The sequence below is a fragment of the Ascidiella aspersa genome, chromosome 8 (genome assembly GCF_963924565.1).
Source record: "Ascidiella aspersa chromosome 8, kaAscAspe10.2, whole genome shotgun sequence".
In the NCBI taxonomy this organism is placed as follows: Eukaryota; Metazoa; Chordata; class Ascidiacea; order Phlebobranchia; family Ascidiidae; genus Ascidiella; species Ascidiella aspersa.
The window spans coordinates 3,858,133-3,877,873 of record NC_139454.1 but is presented as its reverse complement, the minus strand read 5'-3'; the positions used below and the strand labels follow the sequence as shown (position 1 = coordinate 3,877,873).

General features: G+C 37.0%; 1 protein-coding gene across 1 annotated transcript; it reads right to left on the bottom strand.

Moving 5' to 3' along the window:
• Window positions 1-111: 111 nt before the first annotated feature.
• Window positions 112-18,059, bottom strand: LOC146135230 (uncharacterized). The gene is made up of 5 exons (XM_083395714.1): window positions 17,649-18,059; window positions 16,363-16,450; window positions 4,528-5,447; window positions 2,902-4,461; window positions 112-2,007 (listed from the first exon to the last, which is right to left on the bottom strand). Exons 1-5 carry the CDS (start codon window positions 18,057-18,059, stop codon window positions 1,639-1,641), a joined length of 3,348 nt encoding a protein of 1,115 aa, XP_083251840.1. The 3' UTR covers window positions 112-1,638.
• Window positions 18,060-19,741: the final 1,682 nt, after the last annotated feature.

Sequence of the window (19,741 nt, the reverse complement as noted above, 5' to 3'; positions counted from 1 at the left end):
TTTGTTCCGGCTGTAGCTATAGCTGTACAGTAAGTACACATAGTACAGTTATAATCATTAGTTTTCTAATAAGGAAGCTATTGTATTTTTTAAAGATGAAAAAGTCACAAGAGAAGTAAAACGATTTTCTTCAACAATTGCAAATTGAGAAAAGATTTAAAATAAGTGAGAGCACAAACTTGATGAAAGCTGAAACAGATTTAATTACATTCGTGATAATCAGTTTTGAAGTACAAGGTCAGAAAAGAAATGGCAAAGTCGGAGGTAAGTTATGAAATACCCTGGAAAACATTAATAATTGGAAATATATAAGCTCTATGTTAGTTTAAGCTAGAAGTATTAACACAGCTGATATAAACTTTTGTTACTGCTGACAGTTTAGGAACTTGATTAATATTATAGCCGGTTCTTACAAGATTTTTCATTTTATTTGTGTACTTTTCTGCAACATTATTATCATTACACATATTGGTAATCTAACTAAAAACAAGAGTGGCACGATATCTGTTATACACTGTAATAATTTTATGCATACAAGTTTGAATAATCCATATAACAGCCTTCTAGTTTTGTGTGGTATTTAAAACACTAAATAGATTTTATTTTTAGGAACTTTTAAAAATATTTGCGAGTGTTAAACAGTTAACTGCCATTCCTGTTTTTCAAAAATATGTGGTTACCGAAAAGTAGACAAAATAATCTCTAATAACAGGAAATGTTAGAGGAAAATATTGCATCAAAAGGATAATAACAAGAAAAACATAATTTACAATATTATCTCACAATGATGCACACAAAATATTTGCAACGATAGTTATTACAAAAAAACTAAACAATTTTGGCTTTCATATGAAAAAGTGAATGGCTGAGATGACCAACAAAGAAAGTGGGAATTAAATTATCTTATGCAACATACTACAAATAAATATGTAGTTTATACTGCAACTTTAATTATAAACTCTGTACTATGACTATGTTAGGCCTCAAAAGAAAGAAAAAAGAACACAATACAAAATTGGAAACTGGTCACACTGGCCAGTGATACAACAAATCAGTGAAGCATACAACATTGTTTGAATATATATATTGAAGCAATAGCACATACGCCTTTAAATAAAGTGCATTTAATAGAGTGCTGTTTTTCACAATATCTTTCCATCCAAAGCAAAACTGCAGTTCATGAAGCATTGCTTTGTATTTTCATAGGAAAGCAAAATGTATCTGTAAGGCTAGATGATTTTATATATTGTTTTTAGCGCTATATTATGTTTCTGGAATACAAAAAACTTTAGCTGTCCAATCCATTGCTAATGCAAAATTGACAAAAAATAGGTCATACTGAAACATTTTTTTAGCCTAAAGAAATTTTCCCTATAATCTCAAGTTTATAATCAAGTTTCAGTTAGCACTGCTACAAGTATAGATCAGACTGCGATAATTCACATGGCCAAAACAATTCTACTTATCGCACAACCCACATTCCCGAAATGTGTAAAATTTGGCATTTTTATGAGTGGGCATAGTTTTTCAATTTTTTAAAGAAATGTCAGAAAACGTTCCACCGTTGCCTCATTTATCACTCATCCCAGAACGACTTTTGGCTGAAACTATCCCTCCAGTGTCAAACTGCACCTGAAGCTATACGGTTTCTTCGCGTACCCAGCGTTTTTGCTTTTGCATCGCGATCGCAAGCCAAGGAGGCGGACTGCCAACTTGATGAGAGTCGATCTCGCTCGAGTCACCTTTGCAGCTGACCGAAATGGCTAGGTCTGTTTTCTTGTATTGCTGCCCATCGGCGCTAATGGATCGAGTGGCAATATTTCCCTTTTGGTGTGCTGCTGCTTCATCTACACTTTTACTGCTCTGCTTGAAAGGGCTAGAAACGATGGCAACCGGTTTCACTTCAAACACTTTTTTGTCCTTCGTTGGCACGCTGTGCTTTTCTGGGTTGGAGAGTGGCTGTGCCTTTTCTGGAATCTTTTTATCTTCGTTCGACTTCTCAGTAACCTGAAAAAAGTTAGTATGTTGAACAACATATATCCAAAGCTGTCGTAAGAAATTTTTTAAGATTATCACCTAAATAAAAATATTGGTGTTTATACTGGTTGGATTGTGTTAATATTTTTTATGGTTTTACAGCAGTAATTCTCAAACTGTGTGCCTCCATAGAATCTGTGGTGTGCCACAATTTTTTATTTATTTGGGAAACTAATAGGCATGCAGTCAAGCATCTAAGCCTTAAATGCACAATATTCATTAGCACCAGGGCTGGGGAGCCGGAGCCGGAGCTGGAGCCCGGAGCTAAGCATTTTCTCTGGAGCCAGAGCCGGAGCCGGAGCCATTTTTATTATTTTTGTGGAGCTGGAGCCAGAGCCGGAGCCCTTTTTATTATTTTTGTGAAGCTGGAGCCATTTTTCAATTTGTGGTGCTAAAGCTAAGAAAATATATTTTGTTCCATCTCCAACGTTAGTTAGCCAAAAGCAATTTTTAAAACTTGTCATTGAATAAGTGACTGGTGGCACCGGAGCTGGAGCCGGAGTCATTGGGTGTGTGTTTGATGGCTCCGGAGCTGGAGCCGGAGCCAAAGGATATGAGTTTTACTACTCCGGAGCTGGAGCCGGAGCCAAAGGATTGAGTTTTTAATGCAGCCGGAGCCATTAAATAATTGCCTGATGGCTCCGGAGCTGGAGCCGGAGCTAATGCTATTTTACGGTGGCTCCCCAGCCCTGATTAGCACTAATACGATGATGTTAATCTATGGCCTTGCTATGTAACAATTGTCAAGTTATGATATTATTGATTGTTGAAAGTGTTGATTTTCTTAGTGTGTCAAAGGCTAAAAATAACCACTGTTTTAAAGTGTCATTCGTCAAATTTTACCTTATTTATAAACTGCCCTACCTTATTTTGTGGATTTGAGGTTGTAGATTTTTCAGGCGGTGGTTTTGAAATGATGTTCTCCCACTTTTTGGATCTTCTCCGAGCCATTGAAACCCACGATGGAGCAGAACCTCCAGATGGGTGATTTTCTTTTGCTTCCTCGTTTTGCGGACTTTCGGCACTGTTGCTTTCCTTGACAGACCCATTGCCTACTTGCGTTTTGTCATCTGTTTCGGAAGTCAGAGTACTGCCTTTTCTGCTCATCCTCGAATGGTCATGTTTGTCCTTGATGACTGGCGATGTGACCTCCTGAATTTCTATCACAAGTTTTTCGCTGCCGGGCTTTTTGGTGCTGTTTTGTTTTTGGTAGTTTGGTTCTGCACCGGAGTCCCTGTTCACAGTGTTGCTGTTGTTTTTATTAAAAGAAGCCGCTTTTCCTGATACAAATCCAGAAGGTTTTAATGGTGATTTAGGCGGGGTCTTTTTCCTTTGTACAGCCGCTTTTTCTGTTTTTATTTGACCATTAATTTTGGATTTTTCAGGAAGATGGTCGGATTCTTTTACCATTTTCCACTTTGGAGCAGGTTTTTCACTGCTTTTTGGACTCTCGGTTGTGGGTGAGATTTTCTGCTTCGGTGGGTACGACAACTCTGTGTTATTTGCTGTTGCTTTTCTTGGCGTCACAGATTTTCTTGGCGATTTTGTAGCGGGTGATTTCTCTGCTTTTTTAGCATCAAGGACCTCGTCAAGTTTTTGAGAAGTTCGTTCAATTGTCTTCATTTCATCATTCATTGGAGAAACATCAGGCGTTATTATCTCTGGCTTCGTCTGAACAGTTGTTTTTTTAAGTTTAACAGTGGAAAGACTATCTGCTTTGTTCTTAGTTTGACTATTGTCTGCCGTAGGGCTTTTTCCTTCAAAGTTAGGCTTGGTACTTTTCTTGTCTGAGTTGTTTCGTTTTACTTGTGTCGTTTCGGCGACTTGAAGTGAACTTTTCTCTGTTACCGCTATTGAATATGGTCTTGCGTTATTTGACCTTGCTTGTGGAGTTCTCAGTTTAGGCATAGCCTGGACTTCTGGTGATTTTATTGCTTTCTTTGGCTCACTTGTCACCTTTTTTAGCTTTAAAATCGGGTTTTCTGGAGTCTGTTCTTTGGAGTTGTAAGATGGTGATTTAGCAGATTCATTCTGGGCCGGATCGTCTTTTGCCCCATCACTTTCATTTTCAGTTGAATTACTTCTCTTTGATTTCTGCTTGTTACTCAAAACATTCAAGTAGTCCACTTTGGAGTTTGCGTTGTCCAACGGTTTTTCTTCGCTGGTTTTTGAGACTGTTTTATGGGGGCTAGCTGGCTTATCTGGATCTTTACTTGGCGTTGAGTTCAACCATTTCGGCTTAAAGGGATCGGTCTTATTTTGTCCTTCTGACTTATCCAGTTTTGACAACCTGATTGCCATGGCCACATCATCTTTTCCCTGCTTCTTTTCAAATGTGCTTCGTTTTTTAGCACTAGGCACAGGAGAATTGATGTCTGTTTTGGTTTCGTTTTCCTTAGCTTTTGTAACTTGTTTGTCTGACTCCTTTCTGGTAACTGTTGTTGCAGAGGTTCTGGAGGTTTTATCCGACTCTTTTCTTGCAACTGTTGCCACATTGGCTTTTTCTTCTTCTTTTGTATCTTTTCTGGAAACCCAGGAAGGTTTATTATCATTAGTTTTATTTGAATTCGTTCGAACAACTGAATTAGTTTTGACTTCTCTCTCCAAGCCCTTTTTGGATGGTTTGTCTTTTTCATCTTTAGTAGGGGAATCAAGTTCCTTTTTGTCAACCTTGACATCTGATTTTACACTTTCTATTTTAGGTTTAAGTTCATCTTTACGTTTTACCCACGATGGTTTATTTTCGCCGGTTTGATTTGAATTACTTCTTACCACAGAAGTAGATTTTGTCTCTTTGTCAGAGTTCTTTTTGGTCACTGAAGATGGTTTATTTTTCTGGATACTTGGAAATTCAAGTTTCTCTTCATTGACTTCTTTGGCAGACTTTAAACTTGATGCTTCAGGTTTAAGTTCATCTTTACGTTTCACCCAGGAAGGTTTGCTTTCACTGGTTTGATTCGAATTACTTCTTACCACAGAAGTAGATTTCACCTCTTTGTCAGAGTTCTTTTTAACCAGCGATGATGATGGTTTATTTGTGTTGACTTTGGGTGGCGAATCGAGTTTTTCTTTGTTAACTTTTGAAACGGACTTCAAATTCTCCGCTTCAAGCTTAGGTTCGACTTTACTTGACGAAAACAATGAATTGTTGGCGGTTTTATTCCACCTTGGCTTTGGTGACGGAGCAACCTGGGAAGATTTTGGTGAATTAACCGTCACATCATTTTCATTTGACTTTGATGGTGTTTTCCTCAGCTTTATGTGCTTCATGTCATCCAGCGAAGGCAGAACGCTTGGGCCCTTGAAGGAATGCGCTTTCTTGACGCTTTTGCGGTCAGCTTCTTCAGGTGGCTGTTCCTCTTTGAGGAGGCTGTTTCTTGATTTTGCACTCGGCACTTCTGTTTTAGATCCTAAAAATTAAAAATAATTTAAACAAGATGAAAAACTGTAAGTCAAAAAAAAAAACAACACTAATTTCTGTTTTCAATGCAAGACAATTTTTTTCAAAAAAAAAAAAATCATATTTATTCATAAAGCACTCTTGCTGTAAATACAATATAATGATTATAAGAGTATAAATTGATTATATATATAAAAGAATTTAGGTCAAGTAAAATTAGGATTATATTTGATAAAAACATAAAATACCACTGTCAATAATTAAAAAAATTAAAATTGCCTGACAAAAATATATTTATTACTAAAGGACTATTGTTGTAAATACCTCAATTGACTAGATTTTTCTTGTGTTTAAAATGTATACCGGTATATATGTTTATTGTGAAATACATTCCATATTAACTTGTATTTTTCACACAATAGCAAATTAATAATATGCTTACATTTCAGTACATTGCTTATTCAACATAGAAATAAATTTCTAAAAAATGTTGCATTTTTAACCCTAAATAGTAACAAATATCATGAAATTTCTGCAATAATAGGGCCTAGTTTTTCATTGATTGCGTGTTGCTTACATTGTGATGTCATTTCCTCTACAGCACTGCAACTGTTCCCCAACACAAAACGGCTGTTAAGTGTTTGCCTAGCATTTTAACCAATTTAAGTGACATGATAGGCTACTTGAATACCAAACCTCTTCTCAAACTAAATTTTTTGTGAAGTAGCTTGTTTAAAAAAAGCAAATAGTCTGAAAATTGTATCCAATTTCCTACACTAGATGGCTATATGTATGCTCCATTTAAAAACAGTCAGGCAATTTCTTGGAAAAGTGTGGCAAAACTTTTGACATACAATCTATTCAAATTTTGACTTGCACTAGCCTCAGTGGTTTCCACGGTATGGGTCATGAAGGGTAAAAAATGGGCCTCAAAGGTAAGTATTAAATGGAGTCAAAATTGCACTGTTGAATCTATGAAGTTTTTTTATGCCTTTGCTTTTCGACGATTTAACTTTGTTTCATCGTAATATATACTGAATTATTGCATCATATACAGTTTTAGCAGTTATTAAAGCCATCATATTATTTTAAATTGTTTGCTAAGAACTGGCTAAATTTACTAAAAAATCACATATTTTTATACTAGTTTACTGTATCTTTGGTCGAGTAGTGTTCACAAAAAATCAATAAAGTTTGGAAACCACTGGCACTAAGCAGGTTAGCTTTGCAAATGCCCGCCATTTATGATTGGTGCACATGACTTGTCAACAAAAGGGTAATCGGGTAAATAGTACAGAAGCAAAAAACAAAGTGACTAAAATGGCACAAAGCTGCTTATGTGACATTTCTAAATCTATTTTTGGCACTGGTGTCGAATTGTACTGCATTTTCTTCCGTGGGGGCAGGGGATTATATTTCTACATTCTTCGGGTTAGGGGGCGAGTTAGCATTTGGATTGGTCAAGTAATAAAGTTATATTTATTCTCCCATATTTATTTCTGCCTTGCTTTTATAATTTTTGACAACTTGTTTTGTTACTTTAACCGAAAGGGTTAGGATTCTAGGCCAGCACCCTAGCATTTCTTCTTAATAAGAAATTTAACCATTTTTATTCAAAGAAATGTTTTAAATAATGTTTTTACAACCTGCTGCTCGTTTTGATGGTGTTTCGAACTTATCGAACACATCGTTATTTCTATCCCAAAAAGCAAGATCTGTTGACAATTCCGATCCTGTAGACGCAGGTCTCTGAAAATCCATTTTAAAGGTTTATTTTTATTAATTTGTCATTTTGATAAAAACATTAATGGGTTTAATACTAATCACACAAAGACAAACGCAATACTGTAATCTGGATTCTCTGATTTTGTACTAAACAACAGTATTGCACACACATATTAATAGCACCAGGAGCTGTCACTTATTAATAATGAAAAAACAACTAAATGTAGTGACCGCAATAAACTTCAAAAGGTTTAGTTGCAATATTTTAACGTTCGGATTTTGAATTTACAGCTTTTTCTTAGCATCTAATTTAATCGAGATTTGTCTTTGTGCCAACTATTATCTAGTTTTAACTTTATTTTCAAGCATTTAAAAAGCATGGATTTTAAAACAGCTGAAAATAGGATGAGCCATAAACCCCAACTTAATAAGAATTTGGTGAAAAACAAGAAGGATTAGGATATATAACAAACTTTTAAAAATCGCAGGCCAAATCATTGGTTAAGTCAATTCCAGGTCGCAAACCAAGTCACCAGTTACATAATTTAGGTCAATTCCCAGGTTAATATCATTGGCATTTAAACTTGAACTATTAAAATTAGTAAATTCATTGCGATGCAAGTAATGTTTTGCTTACCAAACATTAAAAGTATATCAAATGGTAGGCAAATTTTTACCTCTATAATTATAGTAAATAAACCATTTAAATGGCGCTGGTCTAGAATTCTACAACAGCGAATATTAGTTGAGTTAGTGTGTGGGTAGGCGTTTAAGTTTAGGTAGGTTTAGCGTTATTATTAAATATAATAATACTTAACCCACCCAAACACTAAACGCACCCTTACCCAAACATTGTGTGTTGATTTAACAATTGTTTGAACGATTTGGTAGGATTCTAGAACATCACCCCATTTTACTTTAATTCCAAACACTTTGGTTTATTTTACACACTGTGATCTGCCTAAATATCTAAACATCAGCGTTTTAAGTATTACTATTATATTTATTTTCCCGTATTTATTTCATCCCAGTAGCAAATGGAAAGTGGAAGTCCAAGTCAAGTCATTTTGCCCAAACTACTAAAATCAAGATGAGTCATTTAGACCAACGTAGTCCTACATTTTAAGTCAATTCAAGTCATATCGTAAAAACAGGGACTTAAATGACATGTCATTGATTATTATTAAACTCAAAACAACACCAACCTTTGCTTTTCGTGGTCGTTTGTTGCCTCTTCTGTTTTTAGGCCGCGCTGCAATCTTATCGTAGGCTGCCGTGTTGTTAAGGTTGGGTTGAACGGCGCTCGAATTTACCGCCGCCTCCATATCTAAGGAGAAACGTCTTGTAGGTCAGCTGAGTTAGCAGCGCCAAGCAAATACAACGGCAAGCACAATGCCGCAGACAACTGTCTGCTACGGTTTCAATTCGACCACCTACTATATTCACTGTAAGAGATTAGAATTTAGAAAGTTACATTTCTTGGTTAATTATTTTGTGAACCTTAGGGACATGAGACGGTAGAGCCAATGGGAAATAAAACATTTTCGATTGTTATTATTAGTTTGGTTAAATTGCTAGTGAGACCAATTCATCCACGTTAAACTTTGCGGCTGATTTTAAACTTTTTGATCAAAGTTCAAAACTTATTTTAGGTTTTACATGAAATAGTTTATTTTTTAAACGTTTTAACAATCTTTACGCTGCAATAATAGCAATTAACGTCTGACAGGGTCTGCAACGATTTTAATTCGATCGCATACGTTATTTCACTGAATGGGTTCCAAAAAAACATTTGGGTAGTTGCCTTTTTTGCTAAACCTGAATATCGTCGAAAAAGAATATCGTCGAAAAAGGCATAAAAATAGTTATTCTTCGGTCATTTATGACGTTTTTATTCTGAACTTCAGTAATATAGTAGGCGGATTCTAACCTTTTACTTTATGTATAAGCCTAGGCTACCCGACCTTTTTGCTTTGTGCGGCTGACAAAAATAGAATTCAACATTAACCATTCTGAAACAAACTAAGCTTTTTGAAACTTTGCATCATTAGACAACGCGTCATTTCGCATATTCACAATCGGGACTCATCCCACTAGAAATACGGCACCATAGTTAGTTTAAAGCGCTATCTAAACTCCACCAACACAGCATGTATAGCAAAAAAGAGCAACTTTTTAACACCCGCAGACCGCCCAGCAATTTCCCAGCAGCGTAAAACAGCCTCGAAAGCATCAAAACACGAGTTGGTCTAGCTTGCTTACAGGAAGCTACGGCGTGCGTTAATTTCCCTTAGAGTCTTTCACAGCAGCAGAGGCACCAACAGAGTAGCAGTAGATACCCGTGTGTACAGCCAATCATGCCGTGCGGGATTGCTTAATGACATGTTAGGGCCGTACGTTGAATTGCGCTGTGCGAAATTGCAGCACCGCTGCGTCGCCCTATTGAAATAGGCTGCTCGTGGATTCAAATATACTGAAATATGTTGGGTTGCTGTCAGTTAAACTGGCCTTAGCCACAGCGATACACATTTGAAAATTTGCAGGGTGTAAACAATAATGTCCGTTTTCCAACAACAACAACAACATATTCGCGATTATAGACCAAGTAGCGTTTCTCTATTCAATTCTAACGTTTGTTGTTGTTTTAAATGTTTTACAACTGTAAAATGAGCCTTAAAGTACGGATAACACCATCCTATACAGATATTGAAAACTGCAATAAAGTTAATGATTGATATCTAAAAGCATAATGTCATTACCAACAGGAGCTTAGCTGCCCAAGATAACGTTGCTTGACTTGGGTTATTGACACTTATTTAGTATCCTAGCTTTTCCCGTTTATTTAGCCTAAGCTTCCGATGTGTTGGGGGAGGGGAGTTTTAGGTCGAACGACGACTTGTACTGGGATTTAAAAAGCAAAATGGTTCCCTATACGTAGTAGTCTGAGTAGTCATTTTTCAATCGCTACTACACGCATGAAGGCAAGATTTTTATTACGGCCAGCGTTATTTACACAAGACACACGCAATCCCACGAGTTACTTGCTAGTAAAATACTTTTAAATTAAAATTCGCTTGTCAATTTTTTCACGACTGGTCCAAAAAGCTCCTGGCAACATTGCGACCTGGCATTTGAATTTTTTATCAGTCTCTCTGGCTAACGGACATTGCTTGTTATGAAAAACTGTCTGTTTTTGTTTTAACTCGCAAACGTGACACGAAAGCAGTGCAAAGATTTTGCAGCGCAAACATAGGCCTATACTTGCTTACGTTTTACGTCCCCTAACTTTGCAGCAAAAAGCGACTCAAAACGATGGTAATTACAACAAAACTTGGAATTTGACATCGTATTCTTTTTTCAATTTAAAAACTGCAATCGGATGTCACTGTTGACAGAAAGGTTTCTTTGTAAGAAATTTGGAATTGGGTTTACATTCGTTCAACCCTTTTCTTTGCGTCAAAACTTCTATAACTCCCCAAAATTTTTGCACAAATTAACGTTTCAAAACAGCGGTTCTTAACCTTTTTAGTTTTGTAAGCTCTGAAATAAACTTGATTAGTTTGATTCCTATATATACGTTGAGCATTAAAAATTCAGACAATCGAAAAGACTGGGCTACTACATTTTGCTTTCAGTCAAACAAACATCTCCTACTATGTCAAAACTACCCTTTGGTTTGTCAAAAACTCTTTCGGGGGTAGGCTGATATACTTTGTCAAACTATCCCTTATGGGTAACCTTCGGGTTAAGATCCATCGTCTTACAACAACTTTTAAACTTGCTGTAATCTAAAAACAGTCTGTTCAGGTGCAAACATAGACAACACCGTGAAACTCGCTTCTCATCTACTGCTTCCTTTGAAATGCTGTTTCCCCGCATGTCGCAGTCGCTTTTAAGCGGATGAAAAGGCCTGCGTTTGCTGTTGTACGTGACCTGACAATCTCTCTCTACCCTAGCTCTACCTACCCAAACGTTCTATTTTTAAAGACGACTTTAATCACGTTTGTGTGCTATCGATTCTGAAAAACAAGGCTGCGGATTTACGTTTGCTGGCATACTTTACGAAACATGCTTTGGCTGGTTGTGTTTTTGCATGTTTTTTAGCCTTTAATCACATGTGTTGACTGATCGTAAACTTTATAATAAGGTAACACTGCTGATCAATTGTACGATTTAGGATTAGTGGCTTGTTTTACCCGATAGAGACGCTCCGCCTGAAAATTTATATGCTCATTAAAAGTGCTTGCTAAGTATTAACATTTATGGAAGTGACACTGGCTGATCTTGACTAGTTGTTACTGGCATCCAACCACCAAAGGGAAACATGTAGCTCAAAATTTTATCCTGTAATATCTCCGGAAGTGCACAAGATATCGTTTAGAAATTTTTACACATTACTCAATCCTAACTTATCCAGCAATCAGACTTTTCCAAAAAAATACTAATGAAAATTCGAGCTGCATGCTTTCCTTTGGTTCTCTAACCTATTTCTGCGAACCGTGTCACGACAACAGAGCTGTACTTTTGACAAACGTGGACATATTATCAAGCTGTCTTCCACAAATAAGCGACGTGGCTTCTAAAGGGGCGCGCGTATACGAAAGGCGACGATTTTCTCATGAACCTACAGTCATACACACAAGTACACGTGTGGGTGGCTGCAACTGCTGGCAAGAGGCAAACCTTGTATATTCAGTGTTTTCCCTGTACCTGAACATGCCACAAGTTTAAGGCTGTACAGCGTTGTTGATTTAATCACTTTTTAGCGTTAGGCACTGTTCTCAATCCCAAGGCACTATATACAATGGACCTGATCGCCGATTGCAGTATTTAACACCATTAGATTTATAATCATATACGTTTGATTATTTAACTTTGCGTTGTAGCAGTGTGACTCAACATATGCTGTTAAAAATATTTTAGCGTTAGGCAGTGTTTGGCGCTATATACAATGGGCCGAATCGCCGATTGCAGTATTCAACATCGTTAGATTTATTGTCAAATACGTTTGAATATTTATCTCTGCCTAAAGGCAGTGGTTTTTAACCCATGAGTGTTCAAAATTGGAGCCGCCTAATTCATATGGGTCGCCTATTGCAGTGGTCAACATCGTTGATTTATTATCAAATAGTTTGATTATTTAACATTGCGTTAGGGCTGTGGTTCTCAACTTTTATTCGCGGCGACCCAAATAGGTTTAAGCTTAATTTTCACGAGCCATCTTCGTATTGCTTTCCGCATTTTTCTCAGGTATTCGAGAAATCTTGGACGAAACGAATTCCAATAAACCTAACCTTGAATTTACTGCAGTTGGTGACCAAACCAAACCAAATCAAACGAGACACAATCTTTGGCCGCGACCAATGGGCTGAGAAACAGCAACTTCCTTTCGGAGATGTAATGTCACGAGTGGGGCATAAATTGTATCCTTTCGTTGTCAAGTTGTCAAATTAAACCGACTGAAAGCACTGGGAGAAAAGTTTTTTTCGTATTTCGTCTTAAATAAACGTATTTTTTACGCGATTTCAGTAAAAGCCACCAGACGTTACTCGGCCAGAACAGTTTGACCCGCCTTTTAAATATCAAGTATAAACAGAAATAATAAACATATAATAAACACCATAATTGTTTTCAACAGTGTCGGTCGCTGCCTGCGCTCAAATCAATAGTTAGGCTTTTGAAACAATAGGTCATTTACCTTAGTACATAAATCGCCACCAAATATATAAATATTCAGGCCATCTTTGCAAGCCGAAAATCGCTTTGTTTACAAAAGCAAGATTTTCTAAAAAAAATAGGTGTTTGCCTGTGTAGTGTGCGTCACGATAATAAATCTTATATTTTTTAGACAAAAATAGAGCTACAGGCGAAATAAAGTGAAACTGTATATCGACACTTTAATAAAATCGCAATTTAAAATTTATTTTTAAACAAACGGTGCAAATATTTGAAGAACGACGTCAAAAATATCTGCTTGTAAAAGCGTAAAATTGACTAAGACGTGCTCTTCTAGTAATAAAAACAGCCGAAAATGACATTAAAATTACTTTCGTTTTGATACAATCGTCAATTTTGTGTTTAACTAATCGATTGCGTTAAAAATGCTCACAAATTCCGTTAATCTTGGTTGAATTTCGTTAAAATGCAGGAAAAACAAATGTTGTTGACTTTGCCGTAAAGGTTGCAAAACCCAGATTTGCTTTAAAGAATACTTTTTAAAAAAACTAAAATATTGTTCTAAACGCGCTATTTTTGAAGTACAGTTGTTTGACAAAAACAACCAGACATTCCCAAGTCGTGTTTTGTTAATTGAAAAGTAATGTAGTAAAACACACACTTCTGGCGAAATAGCGCTAGTTGCAATAAAAGGAACTATATTTACAACGGACCGTTCGTTTTACGTCCAAATGCACTTCATATTGCCTTAAAAGCGTCGAAGTGCATCCTAAGATAGCGAGCATAATATTATTTTCGTAACAGCGAAGAAAAATTAAGATAAACATAGCATACTTTGCTGTAGGCTATTGCCTATCAAAATGAGTAACGAGATATTCAAAACGCTAAAAATGCTACCTGCTTTTACTGTACAGTATATTAACTTTGATGCTCCTACTACAGGGGTTCTTAAACTTTTTTTCAAAAAAATTGTTTTTGCTTCACGTGGACCACAGTAAGCAGGAAATTTAATAGAAATGACGTCATGAATCGACGTCACAATACAAATAGACTGTAGAAATCCGCAGTTTTAGGTCCACAAAATGTGAAAAGGAAAATAGAAACAGAGACATTCAGTGCAAAAATGTTTTATTTTTAATTAAACTCTTTCTCTAGAAAAATTTATTACTTCCTAAATATATACGAATATTTCAATTTGGTCTTCGCGGACCCCCTAAAACTAGTACACGGACCCCTGAGGGGTCCATGGACCCCAGTTTAAGAACCCCTGTCCTACTACATCTAACTTTTCGAACCCAATCGGTCCACTACAGAGACAAAAAGCAATTTCCGGAAAAAATGAAAACAAAAATTCGAAAAAGTAAAAAGACAAATTTGAGGTCCCTAACTTTCCAATAATAATACTTTTAAAATGCCTTTATTAAATGCACCACATAAGTTCCGTTTTGCCTAAGATTTCCAACCGACTTAAGGCTAACTGCTCTTTGACATTCGCATTATGTTTAAACTTTTTCAATTCTATTTCAAATTTAAACTTAACCTTTTTTCAAAGTCACAACATTATAAAACTGCACAGAGCGCATCGATGTATAATCACAGAACAACCGAAGCCAACTACATTATGCTTAACTTGTAGCAGAGCGTTCTTATAGCTCACAAACCTTTCATTGACGTGACACTTTGTCCCTCGATAACATGGCAAAATCTCTGCACCAGCAATGCTTTGAACAGGCGTGTTATGGCCAAAACATATCGTGTAACATAACTCGCCTTTGTTTAGGAAATCGACGCCTACCCCGTAGTACGTATCAATATCGCGCCTCCCGTCTGGCCTCCTGCGTGGCCAATTTGAAAAAAGGCCGGCACTCTTGTTAAGTATTTTTTGTTTCTACTGCTTACCACGCATGAACGATGCTTGGTATTTTATTTACATACCGATAAGTCATTTTGGTATCGGATCAGCACCCATACCACCCTCATATCGGATGAGTTTCGGTGTTACCACTTGGCCTCCTGTATCGGCTCCAAACCGATATTTTTGGGTAACCATACTTTTAACCCATTGGTTTACATGTCTACCCGTTAGTAGGCAATTATGCGTGACTATACTTATGCCTTTTATACCACGAATTTAAGCTACTTTACCACTTGTTCTTTTGAAACAAATTGCCTTATAACTGAAATATAACGCTTACCAACTAATCCTTAATTGTTTTCAACCATAATACCAGTTTGCTAGCACAGTCAAAACTTACTTAAATCAACCAAACACTTTTCCGTGTAACCAAATCTTGCATTGTAACAGCAGAACGTTGCATTAAAACGTCTTATTGAAGGCACGATTTTCTAGTCATTTTTCTACCCGTCCTATTTATTGGTTAAATTCTTCTGAATCGCGTTTCTGATAAGTTTAAAATTGGCGAACAAACCCATGATCCATGAATAGCTGATTGGGAACAACTTTATATGTTCCAGGTCGCGTTTGCCTTGCTGTGAAAAGGCTCTTAACCTAATTTAACGCCATACATTGGCAATGTACCTTAACACATTCAGCCCAAAATAACGCGTACGTAACGTACAAGGTGGGCAAGCTATAAGGTTCTAAGAATCTTACGTTTTAATTTCTGTTGGTGAATGTTAGAGCTAAAAAAACGTTTTGTATTCTTTATTTCGAAGATCCGCCGGAAAAACTAAACATCAGAGCGCTGGGTGATAAATGTGGTGTTTAGGTTGAAGCAAAGTGTATTTGCAAATTAAATTTACTGAACACACTACAATTGAAAGTATGCTTTAAGACAGTTATTTCTCATCCAACAATATTTATTGCGTTTAAAATCTAGAATTGCGGTATATAACTTGGCCTTTTTACACAAAATACTTTGAAATTTAATTTTTGCATACTTTTCTTATCTGCTTCAAACCAAGGTATACCCGACGAAGTGTGAAACAAAATGTCTTTGTAAAACTGATGTCGATTTACTCGACTCTTTTGGCTTATTCCTTATCAAGCTACGTTACAGATTAGTTTATAGTGTACCAAATATGTCTATATGAACACAACAATATAATAACATTTTCTGTTCACAACCAACCGATAAAGGGCCTCCTAAAAACGTACTGACCAGCGAATCAGCGATTACGACATATTCATATTAATTAATCGAGTTTATGTATTTCCGACGTCGTGAGTTCGAACCCCACCGCAGGCCATAGTTGTTTTCAAGCCTGACCTAGCTTCCACTGCAATCCTGATTAGACTGACTGATTTCGGTAACCACCTTTACGAAAGCTATCCGGTTTGGGCCAAAATTTCAAAAATGACGTCACAAAACAAATTGACTTTCAGAAATATTCTGATGATTTAAGAAAAATAGAGTATATACACATTCAGTGATAAAACGTTTTATTTTTAATTAAACTCGTTTCTTTAAAATATTCAAAGAATTTTTTTGGCAAAAATAGGTAACTTCAGATTATTCGCTCAGTGAGATTCTTTTTTGAAAAAACTAATTCCTAAATCTGACCTTCCAAAAGTTGACGGTCGCTTTCCGCCTGAGTAACTTCCACTGTCGGCGCTGTTGAGTTCCCGCCGAACAATCTGCTCTTTCGAACCTGGAACAAGCAAAAAAAGGTTCAATAGTACCGTATCATTCGATAAATATGTGTGTATGTGTGTGTCTTTCATAAAACTAGTCATCCTTAGATTTTACAGGGTTTGATTTTACAGTTATTGAAGATTCTTTAAGCTATTTTTTTAGATTGGTGTGCTAATAATTCCGACTTTAAACATTCATAGATATACAATTTCGTGATCAAGTATAGACAGAAATTTGTCCGCTAAAATATTCTCACAAAACTTCTTTGCAGGGATTTTATCAGAGTGTGTAACAATTGCTGCCCAGAAGCACAATGCAATGTGCATCATCGATACGTTGTCGGAGTATTACCGACATGTCAATTTGTCCCACATTTTTTGTGGCGGGTGATCCAACCACAATTTACAACCTGCTGGAAATTCTAAAATTGGAAAATAATTTTTAGGGGTTGGGCTGATTCATATGTTTGCGTCTGTTTTATGTTTCAACTTTGCAATCTCTATATATTTTAAGTCTTTGGTCGTGGCGTCATCGGCTAGAACAGTGGTTTTCAACCGGGGTGCCATTTCTAATCCTAAGGGGTGCCGTGACCTATTTTGGAATCTTTAAGTATCTGATTTTTATTCAAATCTTACACGTTTTCGTGTAAGACTATAGTGGAATAAATCCAACTATAACTTCCTGCGCTGTGTAAAGTTGATGTTTGTTGTTCCAGTTCTGTTTATTGCGACATTCTAGTGATTTACCTACTGGAAAATCTTATAGGGGTTCGGCAATCTATTGATTATTTCTAAGAGGTTCCGCTAGCCATGAAAGGCTGAGAAACACAAAGAAACTAGCAGCATTTTTTGTTTTAAACTTTGTCAATATTTCCTTTATAGTTTAACCTTGTAAAAAATCAAATTGTGATGTTTTCTGTTAAAATGCACATAAATATACACAGGAACCCAGTAAAATAGAGTGAATAAATTGTTGTTGTTTTTAACAAGAACCACATACATGTTTATATGCAATATCCAGTGTTGTAATGACTTCAGTCAACAATTCAACTTAAGTCTACGCCACTGTTTTCAAATGGCTTTACTTGGACTTTAGTTATTTTTGTCAAAAAATAAAACTAGCATCACTTGCCCCCCCACCCCCCCTCCCCTCAGAGAACCTTTTACTAACAAAATCACAACAACAGCGCCACCGTGCGGCAGTCGTGCATCTACCTTGTTCTTTTTCTCGCCCTTTGCGCGCTTTTTCGACTTCCCTGCAGCGGCGCGTCGCATCGCCGGCAAAAAGGCGGAAAAAGGTCGAAAGAGCGGACGCGTGGACCGCTTTGCGGATTTGCCGCGTTCCCTGTTTTCGCTTTCACGCAGTTGCGGAGACGAACCGGCGAGCGAACGCTCATTTTCCTTTGAATCGAGTCCGCAATTCCGCGTTTCGGGCGAGAGTCCGTGAGACTCCGCTTCCGTGTTTTGCGATGCCGAAGCGAGCGGACTTCGTGGCGCCGTCTGGCGTTTATTCAATAATCCGATAAGTCCGTTCGACTTTCGTCCGGTGGGTATTTCCGCCCGTTTGTCGTTGTTGTTGCCGTTGCCCGGGGCAACCTTGCCCGGTCGTTTTTTCATCAGAGGCATCTTGCTGAAATGGCGGACGGCCAGTGGACTGAAGCTTTTGGGCACTTCACTTTTTTGTATTGACGTTTAAAAACCTATAACGCGGCACCTTTGGAAAACAATCTTTGTCAGTCAGTGGAATCCTTGCTGGGGCCTCGTAGGATTTTAGTGATCGATTTTTTGCAAGCTAATGAGTTTTAAACGCAGAAGTTCGACTGTTGACAGTTACGTTTGTACGGCTGTTTTAAAGCTTCATTATGAGCACCGATGCACAGTTTGAGCACAACTGCTATATAGCTTTGTTTTGTCAAAGCTTTGAAGCCATTAAGCTTCATTTTTTACCATGGTCACATAGTCAATATAAATCATGTACTCAAAATGAATAAAGACTCCGAAACGTTCTCCAAAACGCGGCGACCCAGATATTAATCGAAAATATAACAGCAAAGCTTTGGCTGCCCAATACGTTTCATTGAACATGCCGTGGGCAAACATATACCATTGTACATTAGCATTAATAAGTTCGATTGAAATTAGTATTAGTTCGGTGGTCGTACTGCTTACGCTATTTTTGTTAATTTTTCAGCAACATTTTTCTTACAACCAATGTCAATAAATCTTTAACCAAATGTCAATCTATATACAGAATGCAGTAAGCGAACCAACCGAAATAAACGGCCACCAAATTAAATGATTTACACTGAAGTGTCTAATATAGGCGTTTCTACGAGACTGCAATCTGTGAAATATTAAAACTCAATGCGGCACTACAACTGCCTTTAATCTCCAGGTTTTCCTTCTTTATACCCAAAGTCGAGTTAAACGTTAGATCGGTGCAAAAATGGCAAAATATTGGACTAAAAAAAAGCGAGTCGGTTGCTTTTTAAAGCTGTAACCTAACCCGTTTTTACCCTAGCCTATGCTCTATACCTGCCCTACCATGACTATAAAGCGACCATCAGTCTTAGGGTATCTCAGTTCAGCTCAACGACACTTCAAACATTTGCATAAAATTCAGACCAGGGCGCTTTTAGAATAGACCTCCTGTTGGCACGCAAGCACTTCAGCCATTCACTAACAACATGACGAAATATCCCATTCATTTGTGTACTTCCGTTATCACACACAGCGAAACCTTGGTATCCATACTTCAGCCTGTGTGAGCGTTCTTCCTGGCTTTACGACTTGGCTTGGTCAGTTAATCCTTACACGAAGTTTACACACGAGCGGTAGTCATTTTTGCCGTTTTTTATGACAGGGCAAACAAATTCTGTGAAAGTATTGGAGAGTACACGGAAGTCATCTTTTTTCCATACACTTTTCGAAATTTTCTTTTAAACTGCGAAACGTAAATCTCTTTGCCTTTGAGCATAATGTTTGGTTGTACTAAGACGTTGAATGATTATTATTAAAGCCCATACAGAAGTAGGTAGCACTTTTGTTATTAAATGCGCTGCGAAAGATTACTGTCGGTTATATAGTGGGCTGGAAATATCCGCTTTTTTGCCTGACGCAAAGGTAAAATCACAACATCAGGCGGTTGAACTCCAATTTTTATTTCCTGTATAGTCTAGATACATTGACTAATTCTACCTGTTCTGACTCACAAGCTTTTTATTTATACGCTAGAATAGCGTCGTGATAATAGTCCTGCTTGTATTGAAGTATTTTGCATATTTACAAACAGTTTATTTAATAACATT